Below are 23,101 nucleotides of genomic sequence, written 5' to 3'. Positions count from 1 at the left end.
AAGAGGTTGTTGCTCTTTAGTTTGGCTTCAAGGTGACAAATTTATTTTATTTTATTTTTTGGTCTTAATAGTTTTGAAATTCTGCCTAACAATTTGTAATGTGGTGGAAGATGAAATAACAGATTCTTGAAATATTAGCATTATTACTAGGATATTTGGTTTTTTCCCAAGTTGTTGGTGAGGGTCATTAGTAGATGACCAAATTATTATCCTGGGCAAATTAATTACTCTACTTCAGTTCCCCTATTTATAGCATAAAAGCAATCCTTTATGAAATGAAATTGATATTTTAGGAGATATTTATTTAAAAAATTGTCATTTCAAGAAAGATTGAATTGTGTTCCTGGTGAATGGTTTAAAATTAATAAAAACTATTTAATTTACAGCCAGTCGGATGATGATTCTGGGTCAGCCTCTGGTTCTGGTTCTGGATCAAGCTCTGGAAGCAGTAGTGATGGGAGCAGCAGTCAGTCAGGCAGCAGTGATTCTGATTCCGGGTCTGACTCAGGCAGTCACTCTGATTCTGAGTCAGATACTTCTAGAGAAAAGAAAGTTCAATCAAAACCACCAAAAGTTGATAGTTCTGAGGTAAAAAATCAAAACATTATAATATATGTACCTTGAATTATTGCACTTTTCCCCCTATTTCATCTGTAGACATTTTTTAAGGATCCTTTTGTTTAAAAATTATATAAAAAATTTAAAAATACTTAATTTTCCTTTAAAATTTACCTTTCCCCTAATATTTTCTCTCTATTTAAGAATTATTTTTGGTAGCAAAAAAAAAATAGCAAGTGGGCTAAAATTAAGCACCTCAATTCATGGATTGGTAATAATACAAGTCCACAGGTCTTGGAATATTTCAGAAACAAAACATAAGTATCCCTTTTCTTCTGAAATTGTTTCTTAATTAGTTCTTGTTGAATAAGGTTAGAAAATATTTTGTAAGGTCATCTAATTTATATACCTCAAAATTATTCTGTTTGCATACTTAGATTCTTTAATATCTATCAATAGTAGGAGAATCTAAACAGACTATTTATAGGTATAGATATAGATTAGTATAATGCTTTTTGATCAAAATAAGCTGCTGTACTTCAGTGTTTAGATGTTTCATATTAAACAGTATTCTATCAATTTATTTCTTGATAGTACATCATTTCCATTTGTAATAATTTTTTTGAAAATTAGTATACTGCCAGTATATTTGAAAATACTAATAAAAATTTTAATATGCTTCTGTAATTACAGTGCAATTTGATAAACTGTTCTATACCTATTATGTCCCTGTTTTGAAATAGTGTTAAATATTTAGAGTAATGAATTCTATGAGTGAAAGTTTCCTTTGCTTTTTATATAGATATAACCATTTATTAATTTAATATAGATTTATATAATTTTATGTGCATATAAAATCATGCATATTTACATAATTATATAAAATTAGGTATATTTACATAATTTTATATAGATTTACCATTTAAAAATTTTTTATACTTTGCTATTTAATATTTTTCTCTTTTTAGTTTTGGAAATCAAATCCTAGTATTCTGGCTGTCCAAAGATCTGCAATGCTTAGAAAGCAACAGCAGCAGCAACAACAACAACAAACTTCCTCCAATAGTGGATCAGAAGAGGTGAACTTTTTTATCACATAATATTTTATAATTTGTCATTGTATTTTGTAGATAAGTTAAACTCTTAGGAATGCCTATATATTTTGAAAGATTAGTTAGGGAAAATAACTGCCCTTTAAAAAAGTATTGGTCATGTTTGCTCTAGGATAATTTGTGTACTCTTTTGAATTTAAATTCAAAAACCAGGACTATGATTCATTTGACATACTTAAGACAACATTGATTGATTATCAAAGTGATGATGTTGCCTTCTGGCCCTTGACTGTATTTGAAAAACAGAATGAACATTTTTGGAAATTTGATTCTTTCTCTAAATACTTAAACCAATTTTTGAGGCATCTTAGTAGTGTTAAAAAGAAATTGTAAAATTGAATTGACTATGACTTAACATGTTTAAGTTATCAATACTCTGCCTATATGTGGGAATCATAAGGAAGTGGAATTTCAGGTACCACAGCAATTATTTCAGATAATTCAGATAAGCTTTTAAGTCATGAACTTCTACTCTAAAGTAGAAAGTAAAAACAAAATTATTCTTGCAAACAAATTTAACTTTCATCTTTAAAACTGGTACTACATCTATAGAGTTCTTGAAAATTGTACCTTTTTGATAACTTTAGTTTGTATTTCATTTGACAAATTTTGAATTTATTTAGTTGATTTTTATACAAGCTTATGCTTTCTTTCATCCTGGTTTGATTAAGCAAGTCTATATTGTCAGTTCATTAAAAAAAAAAATCAGCATTATTGAAATCCAAAGAATACATAAGAATTCTTGTTTCCTATTTATGTCTTCTGGAGCTAAATGTTTGATTTTTTTAGAAGAATTACTTTAAACGACCTTGCTTCCTTCAGAATGCCTATAAATTTTTATACGTGCATATTATGAACAGTTTTGGGTTTTTTAAGTAATGGCTCATTTGGTAAAGCTACACTGATTCTTTTTTTTTTTTTAACAATTACTAAATTAAATTAGATTATTATTAAATAAATTATTAAATTAAAATCATTAAATAGTAATTTTTATAGGAAAGCTATTAGACATCAAAATAAGCTTTTTTTCACTAGAAAATTACATCCATCAGTTTACATTTTAACGTAGTTTTCTAAACTGTTTGCTGATTTAAAATATGACAGAAACAGAAGAACTTAGCTAACACCTTTTAGAAATTCTTTTTATTACTGGAATAGGGAGAAAAATCATCACTTAATTGATCTACATTACTGAAGATCATTTTTTAAATGTTTATTTTAAGTATTTTCCCTACTCTATACAGCTGATATTTTAAAAATCACATTAGCTCAGCAGAGATATAAGGACCTGACCCAAAGGTCAATTTGTTTAAACTGTTTATTTTTAAAGGCTTTTATGTAGATTTTTGGTAATATATAATTAATGAACTTTAATGGAAGAGGAAAAGATAGTGTTAGATGTTTGACATGTTCATACATAGGATCTCCACCATGAATATGTTATTACTAGCAAGTGGCCAGGAGGAGGGCCATCGGTAGTTGTCAACAAGGTTATACTTTATTTAGTATGGAAAACTAAAATCATGTGATCTATTTTGCCATCTGAACTAATAGTTTAAAATTTTTTAATTACTTTAGTAGATAAAATACTACCATTTTATGGGGGGAGGAAATAAAGTAATATAGAGGAAAAGGAAAAATTTTTTTGTTTGGAATATAATTTAGAAATTTAAACATTATAATTTCATGAGCATTTTACACATATCACTCAGAACTAACTTATGACAGCATTCTTAAATTTAATTCAGGAATCTGTCATCACTTTAATAATTTAACATTAGGCATTTAGAATTAGCATTACCATTAGAATTTAACCTTATGAAACAAAATTTATGTGATAATATTTATTTTTCTCTTTGTAGGATTCCTCTAGCAGTGAAGATTCTGAAGATGAGTCATCTAGTGAGGTCAAGAGGAAAAAACATAAAGAGTAGGGTGTCTTTTAAATCGACATTACTATATTTAACTTGATACCTCACATTCTAGTAGTAATCACTTGGGAGAGGAGGGGTGTGTGTGTGCGCGCACATGCGCACAAGTAGGTAATTCAGAAAGGGCATTTGATTCATATTGGTAGTTATAAAGTTAATTTAAGCAATTATTAAATTATCTTTATTTTCTTTCATGACTAGTTATGAGGGTTTCTGCACCTCTCTCTATTTCATACCACCCTCACTTCAAATTAATAAAAGTTATACATTCTTTTTTTTTTTCTTTTTTTTTTGGCATACTATACCAGGAATCTTAATAGCTAGAGGGAAAGGAGTGTTATTTAGATGACATGAAGGTTTACTCCTTTCTGTTCATCTGTTTAGATAACTTCCTGATCTCTGGAACCCCTTCAGAACTTCCTCACAACCTTATGTGAGTCTATACCTACAGTTTAAGAAATATTGCATAACAACAGTGTAATAATAATAATAATGAATATTTATATTGAATAACAAAATTGGAAGAAACCACCAGAGCCATCTAGTATAATTCATATCTGAACAAGAGCCAGGAAGTTTTCATCAAATCTTTGTTTCAGGACTTTTCCCTGAAGAGGATCCTACCTATGAAGGTGGCCCATTTATCTTTGCCTGGTTTTAAACATTAGAAAGTTTTTTATGTTAATCCTAAATTTCTGCCTTTTCCTGATTTTAATCCCCAGGGCAAAGCACATTAACTCTAATCTTAAGACATCTAAAAAATGCTTTTTCCACATGAAAGCCTTCAGATACTTGAAGATAGCTGTTATATATGCCAGCATCCTTTTTTCATTATACCACAGCTTCACAAAAATGATAAGTGCATATCAGGTCATTAAGGTCATAATTGCTCAGTTTATCTGGAAAAAATGGAGCTAAATTGTAGCTTCAGCCTGTTGTCAGAAGGGATCTTGGGGATCATTTGAATAGTCTTTGAATTTCAGTGGTATAATTATTTTAGGTTGTTCCACTTACACAGCATTATATTTTTCTAAGCTGCTATCAGTTAAAAAGCAAGAAGCTCTAGAATAGTGAGATAGCTTTTTTATTTAAGCATTTAATTTTGATAGTCTTCCACATATTACCATATTAACTTGGTCTATAGCTTTGCTGGTTCTTTTTCTTCCTTTTCCTTTTTTCTTACATAATACATGATATTTAGCCTATAGGTAGGAAATAATATCAGTGAGTTTTGTTTTTGTTACTTCATCACATCTATGACTAGAAAGTTTATTGACTTTTTTTTCCCTAAAAGTAGAAAATTCATGATTAGAGAAATTCTGACTTTTGCCTCTAGCTGGGACAGGTAGGTGGGCTCAGTGGATAGAGTGCTGAATCTGGAATCAAGGAAGACAGGGTTTATATAATATTTGGTTTTATATTCCTAATGCCTTGTATAAAGTAATAGTTTTACAGATGTTGGTAGGATTCAATTTTATGTTACAATTTTTGGATAAATGATGTTTCTAATATTCTAGTTAAAATTGAAATCATGACCTTTTATATATCAACCCACATTCTGTTTTGCTAATTTTATGTTTTCTATCTTATTTTTAAGTTTCATTTGAGTAAGACATGTATAGTTTATTCTAAATATTAACATACAAAAAGTCACTTAAAAATCTGAACACTAACACTGACTTTTCCTTTAACTTATGCAGTGAAGATTGGCAGATGTCAGGGTCAGGATCTCCCTCCCAGACGGGTTCAGATTCTGAATCAGAAGAAGAAAGAGAAAAAAGCAGTTGTGATGAAAGTGAATCTGACTATGAGCCAAAAAATAAAGTCAAAAGCAGGAAACCTCAAATCAGGTAAAAATTAATATTTTCCATTTTAATAGTGATATTAAAATTCTTTATCAGGGATAATAATTCCTTTGTACATAAATATTTTGTACTTAATATTAAACTATTTTTGGAGGGAGAAGGGGAATGGCCTTTCATTCCATTGATGTGGGGAACTCCTGTTGTGCAAACTCTCCAATGGTGAAAAATTATAAACTTCTTTAATATCTTAGTTATATGGATTTGAACCCATTTTCTACTTCTAAGGCCTACCCTTGTTTCCTCTGTGCCATGCTATTTTTTTTAACTGAACCACTGTAAACAGTTCTTCAGAACGTCTACATTTTCCTTTTTTCTTTCTTAGAACTAAAGCAAAAAATGGGAAGAAGATCTCTGGCCAGAAGAAGAGACAGATTGATTCCTCTGAAGATGATGATGATGATGATGATTATGATAAAAGAGGTTCTCGTCGCCAGGCTACTGTCAATGTTAGTTATAAGGAAGATGAAGAAATGAAAACGGATTCAGATGATTTATTAGAGGTTTGTGGAGAGGATGTTCCTCAACCTGAAGAAGATGAATTTGAGACAATAGAAAGGTTTATGGACAGTAGGATTGGAAGAAAAGGAGGTATTTTTATTTATTTACTCGTTTTTTTAACATATACTATAAAGAGGAACAATTCTAATCTTGTGTTACTGGAAATAGTTTTACTTCAGTAAATAATTTACTGTAATCTTCACATTCTGTAGTTGAGAAAACATTCACAAATATCTTCTTGTCCTTATTACTTAATGGTTTACTACTTGGCTGAGGAAAGTACTTTTATTATTTCTGCAAACGAGGATACGATCACATTCTCTTTCTCATGCATTGAAATTAATTAGAAGTTTTGAAATTAAGTTATTTGAATTTCTTGTTATGAAATGTTGTTAAGAAGGTAATGATAATTTCAATGTTGAGATTTCTTTCTCCTGAATGTTTCCAAGATTTGGTTTATTAATTTTCACTGTGCAAATTTGAGATAATCGGTATTATTTTTGTGTTGAGATATAAGCTTTAAAACTTCTTTTGCTGATATTAAAAGGAAAAAAAATGTTGAATTCAAATAACTTTGAAGTAAAACTCTAGAAGTACTATTTGACATTTATAAATTGAGAAACTTTTACTATAATTTGGATTTTGAAATTTTATATATATTATTTGAAATGGCCTGTTAAATTGAATGGTCAATGAAAAGTCAAATTCTAGTTGATTGTTGGAAAATGGAAGCTGACTTTTGATATAAATAACTTGTTGCATTTTTTTAAATTGCCCATATCATACTGATATAAACATTTGTGCTATAAAAGTTTAAATATTATTTTTAGAAGTTGAGTTTATATCATTTATTTTGATTCTGTTATTCATATAATTAACCTACTCACTAATTTAAACAACCTTTTTAAAATAAGGAGGAAAATATTTTAAAAATCTTGACTGAATTCTTAATTTGAGTTAAAAACAGCTTTTTTAACCATAAGAATTTTACTTAGCCCTTTTGTTGTTGTGTATTTGTAAACAATATACACATATTCTTATCTGCACAAATACAATTTAACTAATAGTATGGTTTAAAAAAATAAGAAAGCTAACTTATTTTTGCTTTCAGCAACTGGTGCTACCACAACCATCTATGCAGTTGAAGCAGATGGTGATCCTAATGCTGGATATGAAAAATCTAAGGAACCAGGAGAGATCCAGTATTTAATTAAGTGGAAAGGATGGTCCCATATCCATAATACTTGGGAGACTGAAGAAACCTTAAAACAGCAGAATGTGAAAGGAATGAAAAAATTAGACAATTACAAGAAAAAAGATCAGGAAACCAAAAGATGGTGAGTATGCTTTCTGTCTCATTTAAATGTATAAGTCATATATATTACTACTAAATGTTCTTGATAAAAATAGTTAGCTCAAGTGCAACTAATTTCATGCACAAAGAGATACCATTAAGCTAACATTCTTGAATCTAGGATGTGAACTCCTTCCTGTAAGAGTAATATAAATGAATATGGAAGCAAATAGAAACTGCTTAATCACTCTTGATCAATGTAATAAGTCTGTGTACTAAATCTTTTAGGATTGTGACCAACAGGAATTATGTACCGACTATATCAACTTCACTTTTGTAACCTCACAGTTGTTGGAATCTGCCATCTACTAGGTGATCTTTTACCCAGTTCAAAGAACATCAGAATTAGAAAAATCTTTAGAAAAATCTTTAGAAATCCCTAATGAATGTCCAACCTATTCCCCAAAAAATCCTTCTACAGCATTTCTGGTAAGGGATGAATCAGAATGTACTGGAATCTCTTCAGTGCTGGATAACTTTTATTCAGGAACTCACTTTGGCCTTCCATTACCTTTTAATAACTGGAAACTTACAGTTAGTCAGCCTGTGAAGATTATTTAAGCACCTATTATGTGCCAAGCATTAAGTGCTAAATGCTGCAGATAGAAAGACTGGTAAAAATCCCTACTTGTACAGAATTCATTCTAATGACCAGAGTTTTAACATAGAGTGACTAGCACAGTAAACACTTACTGAATACTTATTGATTGACTAGGAGTAATTATGTACAAGTGAACTATGCCCAGGATAAATTAGAAACAATTTATTTTAAAAAGAAGGCACTAAAGAAGGATTGGAAAAGTTTCCTGTAGTGATTTAAAGGAAGCCAGGAAAGCCAAGAAGTAGAAGAGCATTACATGAGGAATAACTAGTAAAAATTATTAGAATCAAGAGATGGAATGGTGAAGTGTCTGTGAATATGTGAAAATTATATGAAGACTAGAAAGCTGAGAAAGGAGCGAGCTGGTAATAATGAAGGTTTAGAATGTCAAAAGATTTATATTTAATCCTGTAGGTGATATAAATCTTCTGGAGTTGATTGAATCCAGGGGTCCTCAAACTTTTTAAATAGGGGTCAGTTTACTGTCTCTCAGAATGTTAGAGGGCCAAACTTTGTTTTGTGGGCCTTTAAGTAAAGAAACTTGATAGCCCTGGGTGAGGGGGATAAACGTCCTCAGCTGCCGCATCTAGCCCATGGGCCATAGTTTGAGGACCCTTGGAATAGGCCATATGACATGGTCAGCCCTTCGCTTTAACAAGAGCAGTTAGATAGCTGAGTGAAGAATGGAGAGATTCATGGCAAACAGACCAACCAGAAGATGTGAGGACTAATAGTCCAGGCATGAAGGGAGTGAGGGCTTGTATCAGATTAATGGCAGTATAGGAGAGAAAGGGACATATGCAAAAGATACTGCAGAGATAAAATCAGTAGGCCTTAGCAACAGATTAGATATGGCAATGGGGGGAGAGAAAAAAAGAAGAGGCACACCATATTGAATATCTACTTCAGAATGTCCATTAAGTATCTGGAGATACAAGACTGGAGATGTTAACTGGAGATGTTACTGCTGGATAAGGAGAGACTTGCTCTGGATATACAGATCTGGTAAAGAAGATAATTGAATTTAATCAGAGCTGATGTTAAAACACCACTGTAGAGGATAGATGCATATAACATTTGTCTTGTTCCTATTGAAAGCTAAATTGAAGCTAGATAACAAATTTGTACTAGACTCAAGTCAACATAGTTTTGTGATTTCCTTTCTTCAAAAGCACATGAATTAGTTGCTAAGGATATGACTAGTAGGAATAATCTAGATTTGGGATTTGGCATTAGTGCAGGGAGGTACGAGATTCAAATGTGGAGTATTGTACATTTGAGCTATTTCACCAAGTGGTAAAATGGGGAAGTGAAGAAAAACTAGTTAGAGCAGGAATGATATCCTGGCATAGTACTGAAGAATGGAAGGATGTGATGTGACAGTGAAATTCAAGAGTAAATTTAAGAAGAGTAAGGCATAGGGAGAGATAGAAAAAATTATGATTGGGTAAAGAAGAATGAGTGAATTTGAAAAAGGAAACAGAATATTTGTTGGGTGTAGGATGGTAAATTAAGGGCATAACCATCTCCATTTGTAGCAATTTTGGAATAGAATAGGTAATAGAAATAGAATAGATTGAACTGTACAATATTAAGAAGTGTGAGGGAGCATTATGCTGATATCACTCTACTTGAAGAAAGGAAGACTAATTCAGTTAGTGAACTCATTAAGAACTGAAGAAATATGTCTAATCCTTGGAACTTGAGTTCCTGTATCATTGTTCTGAAAGATTATGTGCCTTTTAGAAATTCTTATGTGTAACTGTGCAAAAGTAAAATGGATTTCTCTCCAGCCAATAGATACTCTTATATTACTGATACTCATTAATATAATCAAGGAGTAACTTTTCAGGCCATACTCATGGGAGTGTATTTCATAGGCGCATATATTGATCTCATTTCCCTGGCTATTAACTAACTTCCTCTGATTCTTTACTTTTAGAAATTAAATGACTGTCTTGATATAACTCAACTAGCATTTGAGGTTTGCAACATCTCCTTACACTAAACAGTGTAAACAACCAATTTTAGCTTTCTTGTTGATGCAAAACTTTCATCCTGATTAATACCTTAATACTTTAAGGGCATTGTCAGTTTTGAAGAGCCTAAATACCACTTTCTCTCTGACCATTGTATTAATCAAGTCTTGGGTCCCCCTAGCCCAGCAGCCCACATCTAAACTCTTGTGGGTTCAGAAACTGAGGTCCCTGAATTCATGGTGGCACATTTATATAAAGTCATCATCTGATATTTGACTTTTCCAATCTAAGTCTTTGTCTTGTTTAAATGGGGGAAATGTACAAACTTAAGCTCTTGCATTGATTTTTGTTCTCTGAACATTATATTCTTATGTGATTACCATCTCTATCATTAATTCCTATTATCTTATCTCAGTACAATTTGCTTGATTCTCAGACTGATACTTTATAATCTAATAAGAATTTAGGAAGATGAAGAATGGAAAGTAGGAATGAAGAATTAGATTATGTGGTACAGTTTATGGAAAGCTAGGTTTGGAGACTGAATGACTTAGATTCAGATCTCTAACTTTCTTACATTTGGGTAGTGTTACTAGGGTCCTCAAACTAAGGCCAATGGACCAGATGCGTCAGCTGAGGACAATTATCCCCCTCACCCAGGGCTATAAAGTTTCTTTATTTAAAGGCCCACAAAACAAAGTTTTTGTTTTTACTATAGTCTGGCCCTCCAACAGTCTGAGGGACAGTGAACTGGCCCCCTATTAAAAAAGTTTGAGGACCCCTGGCTTAGAAAGTCACTTAATTTCTCAAGGAAATTATCTGTGACTCTTTAAGTGGCTTAATAGTTGCAAATCTGCATTTATTGAGGTAGTTTGTTTAATATGTATTCCCCATGCTAATTAAATAGCAAGTTTGGATTCCTACTCCTCATTCTATGATCCTTTAAAAAAAAAAGAAAAAGAAAAAAAAAGGCAGTCCAAAACTGTATGCTCTCATGATTTTGGGGCCATGCAATATAATTGTATTATCTCAGAGATATATGAACCACATTTTTCTATTTTTTTCTTTCCTTTCCTTTTCCTTTTTTTTTTTTCTTTTCCTTTTCCTTTCCTTTTTTTTTTTTTTTTTTTTTTACTTTTTTTTCCCTTTCTTTTTTCTTTTTCTTTTTTCTTTTTTTTTTTTTTTTTTTTTTTGACTGGGTCTCCCTATCTCGCTCAGGCTGGAAGTGCAGCAACCACTCAGGGGCCTGATCTCACTGCTGATCAGCACGGAAAGCTTTGACCTGCTCCGTTTCCGACCTGGGCTGATCCTTAAGCATCCCAGTGATCCTTGTCCTCCTGAGGGTTCACCATAATGGTACTGGACTTAGTGATAACTCCTGATCAGCTTTACCCCTATTGCAGCTCAGAACTACGGAGCTCAAGTGGTCCATCAGCTTCAGCCTTCCCCATAACAGGGAGTACAGGCGTGTGTCACCACATTTTCCAAGACCTGCTGGACCTCAGGGTAATGTGGTGTACTTTAATAGCATATATACCTTAAGAGTATGCCCAAATAATTTCCATGGGTCTAGAGCATAATTTACTTGGAGAAGAGGATAAATATTTTCTCATAAATAGAAGCTATCTTGAAATGGTGATATACCTGCTACTGTAAAGAATCTAAAGCAGTTCCTAGATTTTGTAATTCATTTAGATATTAAATACAATGACAGTTGCAAAGCACATTTCATTGAATGCTAGAAAAAAAAGACTGTCTTAACTAAACTCAAACAGTTATTTATTTCAGTTGTAACCCCAATTTATACAAATTTCCATTAATCCCAAATCTGACTCACCAAACTAAAATGCTTAGACTCATGGAAGCTTCTTTGCAAAAAGGAAAGTGTTAGAATTTACTCATCAGATAACAGGATGGGAAAGGGGTACATATACATTAGCATAAACAGAAACATCTATTTAACTTAGATGTCAGTCACTATGCTCTTCCAGGTTTTTCTGACTCCATGAATGTCTTCCAATTCCTGTAATCCATTTAGGTTAACTTTTTAGAAACTCAACTACTATTTGAATCTAACTTCATTTGTGGCTTTTCTCTTGTGTAATTTGTACCTTTTTTCATCATCCCATATTCCCAGATGAAATCCATAGACATTCAAATTGGACTACTGGTCTCTGAGTATTGGTTACCCTTTAATCTGTGATCCATTTAGCTGCACTCTTCTGTCACTGTTTTGGGAAATGACCAATTACTGCTTTTTATTTAGAATAGTGGCTTATTCAGAACTATTGTTTAGGAAGAAATATCTGGCAATGGTATGTAATCTGGATTTGAGGAACTTCCAGAGGCAAGTAAGACAGCAATAATCTGTATAATTTGGTAAAATAAAACTAGTCTTAATAGACCTTTATATTTTGATCAAATCTTGATTTTTATTAGTATGAATATTCCTTTATACATATATACACACACATATAAACATACATACATACTTGTTGATGTCACACTTAAAAATGATTTGTAAATATGATATAAAAGATATTGGAGGTATATATGGCTGATTAAAATGTTTCTACCAACTATTTGTTTCCATTCATCACCCAGAGATGTGATCACACAATCATGTTTGTAATAAGTTGTTTTTTGACTTTAGTTAATTTTTCTTCTTTTTTTAATGAGCTTGCTTCTTTTCTGATTTTTTGTTTACTTATAAATACAAATCTGAGACGTACAAATAATCTATAAAACATTCTTTGATTCTCTAGTCATTTTTAATCATAGTTTTCTCAGTTCTATGTCAACTTTTGCACTGATTTTAAATTATATAGAGCTTCTACTTTATCATCTTTATCTTCTGTGAGTCAAGAATCATCTTCCTAGTGGGCTGTTGGTGTAGGATTATCTTGAGAACTGATCTCTACTCCCAATTATAACAAAATGTTCTCATCTATATATTGAAGACTTACAGCATTATTTATTTAGAATGATCAGCTAGCTGAATCCTCAGAATTGTGTCCAATCACTGAAAATGTAGCAGCAAAGCTAGTTTTATATTTTCAAATTTAAATAAAACAACTTTACCTAAATAGGCAGAATACATTTCTTTGTCTCTCTTACACTTTTATAGAACTTTAACTCTTGATATTTTTGCTCTATTTCTGTCTTAATAGTTCTTCTACTGAAGATTCATTTCTATTTTACTGGGGTTTTTTGTGTTACACTGTTTTTATTGATATGAACAATTTTTTTTTCTCCTGTCCTGGGTACTTGTTTGAGTATCAGTATAGATTTTATCATTACTTGATAGTCAATCTGTGGCTTCCACTTAATAATAATAGCTATCATTTATTTAGTGCTTACTATGTGCCAGACTTGGTGCTGAGTGCTATACAAATATGATTGCTGTACATTACATGATTTTATTTGATTCTTAGAGCAACCTTTATTGTCATTTTCTAAACGAGGAAATTGAGGCAAATAGAGATTAAGTCACTTTCCTAGGGTCATGCAGTTATTAAATCATAGGTGAAATTTGAACCCAGTACCTCAGACTCCTAGCCTTCTACTCTATCCTTGCTACATAGCTACTTATAATGTATAACTATATAGTCCTTTAAGTGGACCTTTATATCTAGGAATGTGTCATTCACTATATAGGCGGAAGTTTACTTCTGTCTGTTCAGTAATACATTGGCTGTTAGTAATCTTAACCTTAGAAGGTGGACCAGAGGGGATGTCACTTTAAGGCAAGATAACCAAATATGCCTCAAAAGATTTTCTTGTATCCTTTGACTGTACAGTGAAACCTCTTTTTATTCTTCTCTCTATGGATACCCTATGAAGTGGTCTTTTATTTACCTAGCCTTAATTTACATCATCTCTTTGTCACTTTTCACAAAGACTCTTAGTTCATAGATACATAATTTAATTCTTAACGTGATAGATATAATATATAGGTTGTGCAGATTTAGATTTCCAAATGGACCATTATTCAACTTTGTTTGGTAAATTGGAGCATGGAATAGGAGATAAAGATCTGGCCTTGGAGTCAAGATGACTTGTGTTCACGGGTGACCTCTGCCATTAACTGCATGTGCGGTCTTGGCAGAGTGCCCAAGGCTTTCAGACTCCCAGACAAGTTTCTTGGACGGTAATATGCAGTCCAGTTTCCAGTTTGCATAGATAGGGGGAGTTTCTTCATTGGAGCTCCTTATACAAATTCTATCATGGATCTATAACCTATTTTCATGAGTTGCCATAGTCAAAAAAGGTAGGTCACTATTACTTAATGATATACTATAAACTTTTTAGTTTGCAACATTTACTTCTGAAATTTTATTTAGAAGTTGTGTATTATCTTTGAATTATCAGAAATTTCAAACTGGTAATTTCTAAATTAGTGTTCAAGGTTTTTTGTTTTTTTGTTTTTTTTGGTAATTCTTGGACAGCCAGTGGATGGAGTGCTGGGCCTGAAGTTGCAGATTCATCTTTCTGGGTTCAGATCTGGGATCAGATTGCTAGCTGTATGGCCCTGGGCAAGTCACTTAATTCTGCTTGCCTCAGTTTTCTCACCTATAAAATGAACTGGAAAAGGAAATAGCAAACCACTCAAGATTGTTTGCCATGAAAGCCCCAGATTGGATCACAGAGTTGGACACAATTGAACAACAATAACAATAATTGTAAATGTGTCTATTCTCATGTTTAATTCAATTCACAGGTCTGTGAGATTTAGTCTCTTTAATAAATAGTTCACAGAATCTGTGATCTGACATGTGCCTAGAGATATAGATTGTAATGTACTCCATCCTTATTTATCCTCTGTGATTCTGTTTTATGTCTTTTCATAAATCTCCCACAATGGTGATGGACCTTCATCATTATCTAATATAGTTTAAAATACAGAATTGCTAGATCGCCTTCCTATACTTTTCTTTTTCATTGATTCCCATGATATCCTAACTTGTTTTTTCAGATGAGTTTATTATTTTTTCTAGCTCTACGAAATAATTCTTTGGTATTTTGATTGGTATGATATTGAATAATAAGTTATATTATTGAATAATAATAATAATTAGGTAGAATTATCAGTTCTATTGTCTCCAATTATCCATGAGCACTTAACATTTCTCTAATTGTTTAGATCCACCCTTATTTATGTGAAAAGTATCATGTAATTGTGTTCCTATAATCTCTGGATTTGTCTTCGCAGGTAGACAATTTTACATTGTCTGCGACGATTGTAAATGGAATTTTTCTTTCTATCTCATCCTACTGGATCTTGTTAGTAGGATGTAGAAATGCTAATGATTTATGTATGTTTATTTTATATCTTGCAATTTTGCTGAAGTTGTTGATTATTTTTTAGTTGATTTAATTCTCTATTTCTTTAAATACATTATATCATTATACAAAGAGTGATAATTTTGTTTTTCTCCTTGCCAATATTTATTCTTGCAATTTCTTGTTGTCTTGCTGTAGTTATCATTTCTAGTTCAATATTGTGGTGATAATGGACATTCTTGCCTCATTCCTGATTTTATTGGGAAGGTTTGAAACATCCCTATTCCAGACACCTTTGCTGATGGTTTTATATAGATATTTATTTTAATAAAGGCCATTAATTCCTACTCTTGCTTCCTTTTCTCTTTCTTTTTACATTTAACTTGTACTTTTATAAAAAAATAAAGAAAAATTTTTAACATTAAATTTTTTAAAATTTTGAGTTCCAAATTCTCTTCCTTTAAGCTTTTTGATATAAATTATAGTGTACACTTACATAAAACGTTTCCATATTAGACAGAAAAACAGACAATAAAAAAATGAAAAGCAATAAAGAAAGTTGTCAAAAAAAATGCTTTAATATGCATTCAGACTTCATCATTGAAGGTGAGATACCATTTTTCATCATGATTACTTCAAAATTGTCTTGGATCAATATATTACCAAGAAAATTTCTAAGTCATTTACAGCGGATCATCTAACAGTATTGCTGTTACTGTATACAGTGTTCTGGTTCTGCTCATTTCAATTTGTATCAGTTCCATTAAATATTCCCAGGTTTTTCTGAAACTTTCCTGCTCATCATTTCTTATAATACAATAGTATCCCATCACAGTCATATATACTACAACTTGTTCATTCATTACTCAATTGATGAATATTCTCTCAATTTTTTATTCTTTGCCATCACACACACACAAAAGTTGTTATAAATATTTTTTATATATACAAATATTTTTTTCCTCTTTTGATCATTTTGGAGTAAAGACCCAATAATGATATTGCTGGGTCAGGGGACAGTTTTATAGTACTTTTGACATAAAATTCTAAATTGCTCTTCAGGGTTGGATTAATTCATTTAGTATCAATGGTACATTATTGTCTTAATTTTTCTACAGCTCTTTGAACATTTGTCATTTTCCTTTTCTGTCATTAGGTAATCTAATTGTCAACAATTAACCAATTGTTAAGTTTGTTTTTTTTTAGTTTATTCTTTAGGATTCTCTAATTAAATCATCTTAACATCTCCAAAGAGTGATAGTTTTGTTTCTTCATTGTCCATTCTAATTCCTTCAAAATCTTTTTGAAGTAAACTTCATTCCTGGTTTTTTTTATTTATTCCAAGCATGGCAGATAATGCTTGCTAATGATTTAGATAGATACTACTTACCATTTTTTATTTTTTTTTTAAATAGCTTTTTATTTACAAGTTATATGCATGGGTATTTTACAGCATTGACAATTGCCAAACCTTTTGTTCCAATTTTTCCCCTCCTTCCCTCCACCCTCTCCCCCAGATGGCAGGATGACGAGTAGATGTTAAATATATTAAAGTATAAATTAGTTAGACAATAAGTATACATGACCAAACCGTTATTTTGCTGTATAAAAAGAATCAGACTCTGAAATATTGTACAATTATCCTGTGAAGAAAATCCAAAATGCAGGCAGGCAAAAATATAAGGATTGGGAGTTCAATGTAATGGTTTTTGGTCATCTCCCAGAGTTCTTTCTCTGGGCGTAGCTGGGTCAGTTCATTACTGCTCCATTGGAACTGATTTGTTTCATCTCATTGCTGAAGATGGCCAGGTCCATCAGAATTGATCATCCTATAGTATTGTTGTTGAAGTATATAATGATCTCCTGGCCTTAGCATTTTAAAGAAAACTCCATTTGTTCCTATGCCTTCTATCATTTTAATAGGAAAGGAATGGGTCCCATATTTTGTCAAAAGCTTTTTCTGTCTCTATTGAGATAATTGTATGAGTTTGTTGGTTTTGTTTTTGATATGACCAATTAACACAGGTAGTTTTTCTAATATTGAGCAAGCCCTGCATTCCTCTTATAAATCCCACCTGGTCATAGTATATGGTCTTTGTTCTAGATTAGTGTAATTTCTATACTAGTGTTTTATTTAACTTTTTTGAATTGATTTTTATTAAGGAAACTGATCTATAACTTTCTCTATTTTAATCTTCGTCATTTTGGTTTCAAATTTATATTTGTATCATAAAAAAAATTGTAAAATCTGTTCATTAGCTATTTTTTCAGATACTTTATATGGTATTGGGATTAATAGTTCCTTAAATGTTTGGCAGAATTCACATGTTAATCTGTCTGGTACTAGTTCATTGATGGCTTATTCAATTTCTTTTTCTAAGATAGTGTTATTTAAGTCTTATTTTTTCTTTTTTGAATCTGGGCAGTTTATATTTTTATGAATACTATCTTTTTCATTGGTGGTGCACTCACCCTAAACATTTTTAATAGATTTTCTTCTTTTCTTTTTCTATTCTGCCATCTTGATTAAAGTTACTTTTTAAGAAAAATTTTTTAAGTTTTCAGATTTTGTCATGTATTTAGGATCCTCATCTCTTTCAGACATCTTGAAAAAGTCTTGAAAATTCTTGCCTCTTTAATAAATCTGTTTCTACCTTGCTGTTCCTAATTTTTTATGTGCCATTTTTTTTCTTCCTTGTAGAGCATGTCTATACATGCTAGGTTTAGGTAGAAAAATTATTAAGTTATCAAATGAAAAATGTGAAATATTATTTACTTTTTAGGTTGAAAAATGCTTCTCCAGAAGATGTGGAGTATTATAATTGTCAGCAAGAACTTACAGATGATCTACATAAGCAGTATCAAATAGTGGAGAGAATAATTGGTTAGTAGTAATGTCATTTTCATTATATTTTCATGTTTCCTCTTTATGCTTAATTTTCAATGAGAAGTTATCTTCCTAGATATCAAAAAAATTAATATAGTCTCTGTATTTCACAGCTCATTCCAATCAAAAGTCAGCAGCTGGATATCCTGATTATTATTGCAAATGGCAGGGTCTCCCATATTCAGAGTGTAGCTGGGAAGATGGGGCCCTTATTTCCAAAAAGTTCCAGTTACGCATAGATGAATATTTCAGCAGGAATCAGTCCAAAACCACTCCCTTTAAAGATTGCAAAGTAAGTATACATTAAATTTTTCGATATAGCTTTAAATCATAATTTTACATTTCTGACATTCAAATACTTAGAAACATTAATAAAAGGTCTTTGTTATTTGATTAGTCTAGGTGTCAGATATGACGCATGGGTATATTACTGGCTTGATAGTTCTACTGCCTGTTAAGCAAATAAAATCAGTTGGGGAAATACAGGTAGAACAGATGAGTAGAGTTAGATGTGGTGAGTGTGGTTGGAAAAGGCTGAACCATTCAGGAATGTCAGATAAAACTAATGGCAAAGTTCCTGTAGGAAATAAAAATATCATATATCTGAATATATACCACACTCAAAAAAAGGAGCTTTTTAAAGGGGAAAGAAACAATATGAAAATATATACTGAAAGCAACATTTACAAGCTATATTCAAATTTTCTTAGATAGGCTCCATATGTTGATTGATATCATAAATCAAAATAAAATAATGGGATTCTTGCTATAGAGAAAGAAGGAACAAAAAGTTGAATGAAAGAATTGATGTGGGAGAGAAAGTAAAAATCCTGTGCGAGACAAGAATTTTTTCTTGTCTCCAAAATAAACATGTACTGTTTATTTTATTTGTTTCTGTATTGTCCTTCTGGATATTAGACTTTAATTTCAGTTCTTATTGAAAGTGTAATTAAATGGTAATAAAATTTATAACTGTCAAGTTATATAGAAAAGTCCAGATTTAAGTGGTAATGACTAGTCTTTCAATAATAACATTTTCTAAAAATCATTCATTCTTTCATTTACTGATTGATTTTTTTGTGTGAAATGACAGTTCACATGTATTGAGTTGAATTTGGCACTGATATTGCTTGTAATTTCTATATAAGTAATGTGATATAAGTGTCAAGGGGAATTTCAAATGTTTGGCTAACTATTGTGGTATTTGTCAAGAAAGCAATGCACCCTGGTTTTTTATCTTTCATTTTTGCCTCTTGGACTAAATAAAGTCTTTTTTTGACTGTATTGCCTTTTTTTTTTTTTTTTTTTTTTTTTTTGCAGTCATGGAATCATTTAAGTTTTCTCTTGATAACTGATATTAATAGACTAGTTTGGATACTTATTGTGATATCCAAGTTTATCATAAATATAACTAAAGTGTTGATTCTTATATTTAGTAGTCCTGTATACTAATTCTTATTTTTTTTTTTTTAAGGTATTAAAACAAAGGCCAAGATTTGTTGCACTGAAGAAGCAACCATCCTATATTGGGGGACCAGAAGGTTTAGAATTAAGAGATTATCAGTTGAATGGTCTAAATTGGCTTGCTCATTCTTGGTGCAAGTGAGTATATTATAAATATTCTTTTTTTATATTCGTAGAAAATATTTTACATTTAGAATAGATATAAATATTATTTTCAAAGATTTACTTTTAACATTTAAAAGAATGGAATAACTGTAAGTCATTATCAGAAGGGAGTAGAAAGGAAACAAGCATTTGTTAAACACCTTTTGTGTGGCAGGAATCAGATAACGTCCCTACTCTGTCCTTTAGGTACTACTTTTCCAGTTAATTTTAAGTGGCAATAGACTTGGGAGGTGGAGGATATTCCTCTGAACTTGACTTTCCCTCTTTGTATCTCTACATACCTGAGGTCCTTTTCACACTTAATTTCTCTCTACTTCCCTCAATTCCATTAATATCTCCAATTAACAGCCCAGCCCAAGTTGCTCTATATCTTCACTTTTCCTAAACTTCTTCCCTGACTTTTCTGTCTTTAATAGATAACTGATTATTATCTAATTATCACTTCTTCAACCTGTTCTTTCTTAGTTTTCTACACTACTACTCCAATATTCACCCTTTTTACTATTCTTCAGTTGCCATTGTTTTTTCTACCTAATTCCCACGTTTATGCTTGAATTTAGCCATATGCTTTTTCATTTTACCTTTTGGTAATCATTGAATTTTCTAAGAATGACAAATAGTTATTTAAACAAACTATGAAAATACTTCAGTTTTATGTTTTATATGTATATGTGCTTATGTAAATTAAAAAAGTTTTCTTTTTTACTAATGAAATCAGTAATTATTAAAGTAATGAATACTAAATAATGCTAAAGTAATTACTAATTAGTTTTTCATTAAATCAAATTAAGAATTTCCTTTTATAGGCTTTTTAAAAGTTAAGATGTACAACACTTAAATGAAAACGTATTTTTTTAATACTAAAAGTTTAATACTAAAAGATAGGAGATAAGTTAGATCAGTAGTTTCAAACTTTTTTGATCACTTCATCAGTAAAAATTTTTTGAGCACTCCTATTACATATATATTTCTTTATATTCATGGTCTATTGTGCTAATACAATTCAATGAAATTCAGGGGGGAAAAGGGCATTTAAAAGTAGGAGAAAAAAGATGAAAGAAGCCATTAAAAATCATTTATAAATGGTACAAAAACTCTTTTTGCAGTATTTCTAGTGAAAAAAAGCATGTACTCAAGTATTTATATTTCAAATTATCTTCCTAATTTCAGTTTTTCAGTCTGACTTGTTAGATCTGTAATATGGCCCACAAAAAATTCAGATTACAAATAGGTAAAGTGTCAGTTCTGCCAATTTCTTGTTTCATTTATAATAGAATTTCAAATGTAGTAGCATTTAATCTATCCTTTCACTGTAGGAAAGTTTTAGGCTACTTTATGCCTTAATAATTTTTAAAAGAGTTAATTTAGTTAGTGTTAGAAAGTGTAGTCCATTAATCAACTTAAGCAGATTCATGTAAATTTAATATTATAACACAATGAAAACATTGTAGATGCCTCTGCCATCTCTTCCACATTATAGAACTTCCATTGCTTTCTTCTAGATACCTCCCAGGATACATGACTATTTGAAGTTCTTTGTGAGGGCACCACTATAAAGCTGCATATGAAATATTAGTACATCTTAATTTGTTTTTGGATTAAAAATAAATATAAATTAAAATTTTAATAGTTTCCTTCTGACCTGTCATTCCTCCTCTCCTCAGGTACATACAGAAATAAATATTACCCCAAATTTTATCATTACTTACAAATGTTACCATATAAATGAATTCTCAGACTCTCAATGTAGCTATTTTGAATTTTGAAATGTTATTTATGATGACATGTCATGATTTTATTATAATTTTTAAATTTAAAATGCTTTTAAAATATCAGTTTTAATTTTTATATAGTAACATCAGTGGCTGTAACCCACATAAACAAAAACTCTTTGGGGTCCTTAATAATTTTTAAAAGTGTAAAGGGAGTTTTGAGACCAAAAAGTTTGAGAACCACTGATACAGATGTTTCCCAGATACATGTGTCCAGTCGCAGTTTCTCCTGAGCTCTAGTCCCAGATTCCTCAAATACCTTTTGACTCTTTCAAACTCATTGTCTCATCGCTGTCTCATATTCAATATATCCAATGGAAATATTATCCCATTTTCTAGACTTTCATATTACAGTCAAGGGAACTACCATCTCTCTGTGTTCGAAAACTTAGTGTCATCCTCAACTTACTGTTGCCTGGATTATTGCAGCACTTTTAAAATTGTGCTCATTGCTTAAATATCTTCCCACTCCAATAAAGCCAAAGTATTTTTTAAGAAGTGTAGTTCTACATTATATACTTCAACAATACTATATGATGATCAATTCTGATGGACGTGGCCATCCCCAGCAACGAGACGAACCAAATCAGTTCCAGTAGAGCAGTAATGAATTGAACCAGCTATCCCCAGCAAAAGAACTCTGGGAGATGACTATGAACCATTACATTGAATTCCCAATCTCTATAATTTTGTCTGCCTACATTTTAAATTTCCTTCACAGGCTAATAGTACACTATTTCAAAGTCCGATTCTTTTTGTACAGCAAAATAACTGTTAGAACATGGTATTTAATTTATACTTTAACATATTTAACATGTATTGATCAATCTGCCATCAGGGAGAGAGGATGGGGGAAGGAGGGGAAAAATTGGAACAAAAGGTTTGGCAATTATCAAGGCTGTAAAATTACCCATGCATATATCTTGTAAATAAAAAGCTGTAATAATTAAAAAAAAAAAGTGTAGATCTAATTATGTTTAACATGTCTAATCATACGCACTTCACTTCCCACCCCCCCAGTCCCTTCAGTCAGTGAATTACAATGGCTCCTTGTCTATTCTAGTATTAAATTATAAAATAAATTTTTTCGACATTTAAAGCTTTTCTTAACTTTTACCTTCCTACCTTTCCTGTCTCCTTACATTTTATTCCTTTCCATGCTCTCTATATGTCAGCCATAGTAGTTATTTGTCATATCATGGTGTCTTTGAATACATAGGCTTATCTCCTATCCCAACTCTCCATCCCTGGCCCCCAGTCCAGAATGCTCTTCTTCAAAGTTTCTGCTTAGAATTCTTGGCTTCCTTAAAATTTAGCTGAAATCCCACCTTCTGCTTAAGTTCTTACACCGTAGGCAGCTGATATCTTCCCCTCTGAGGTTACCCTCTATTTACTCTGTTGATGGATCAGATGAGATAATATACGTAAAGCACTGTACAAATCTTAAAAACATTATATAAATGTTAGCCATTGTTATTATTCTATCTTTACTTGCATTGTTATATTTACTTGATATCTCTTCTGTTAAGATATAAATTCCTTAATGATAGTGACATATTTTGCCTTTCTTTTTGTCCTTTATCCTTACTGTATTATCTGGCACATTGTAAGCTCTCTGAAACATCATCTTGA

The 23,101-nt window shown here is 31.3% G+C and overlaps 1 protein-coding gene across 5 annotated transcripts in view; it reads left to right on the top strand.

Annotated features, from left to right (window-relative positions):
* Window positions 1-23,101, top strand: part of CHD1 (chromodomain helicase DNA binding protein 1) — a 110,099-nt gene that overhangs the window by 25,400 nt on the left and 61,598 nt on the right. For 4 of the 5 annotated variants that reach the window (XM_031968190.1, XM_031968198.1, XM_031968211.1 and 1 more), the window contains 9 exons: window positions 387-588; window positions 1,527-1,637; window positions 3,533-3,600; window positions 5,302-5,451; window positions 5,789-6,054; window positions 7,076-7,301; window positions 17,965-18,065; window positions 18,182-18,360; window positions 19,543-19,670. In XM_031968190.1, the coding sequence (XP_031824050.1) occupies window positions 387-588; window positions 1,527-1,637; window positions 3,533-3,600; window positions 5,302-5,451; window positions 5,789-6,054; window positions 7,076-7,301; window positions 17,965-18,065; window positions 18,182-18,360; window positions 19,543-19,670 (1,431 nt within the window). Of the gene's footprint in view, window positions 1-386; window positions 589-1,526; window positions 1,638-3,532; window positions 3,601-3,985; window positions 4,035-5,301; window positions 5,452-5,788; window positions 6,055-7,075; window positions 7,302-17,964; window positions 18,066-18,181; window positions 18,361-19,542; window positions 19,671-23,101 lie in introns of all 5 variants that reach the window. The other variant, XM_031968203.1, reaches the window with a different exon arrangement.

This window comes from Sarcophilus harrisii, chromosome 1 (genome assembly GCF_902635505.1).
Source record: "Sarcophilus harrisii chromosome 1, mSarHar1.11, whole genome shotgun sequence".
NCBI lineage: Eukaryota > Metazoa > Chordata > Mammalia > Dasyuromorphia > Dasyuridae > Sarcophilus > Sarcophilus harrisii.
Note: the sequence above shows the minus strand (reverse complement) of the source record. Positions and strands in the feature narration are given on the sequence as shown.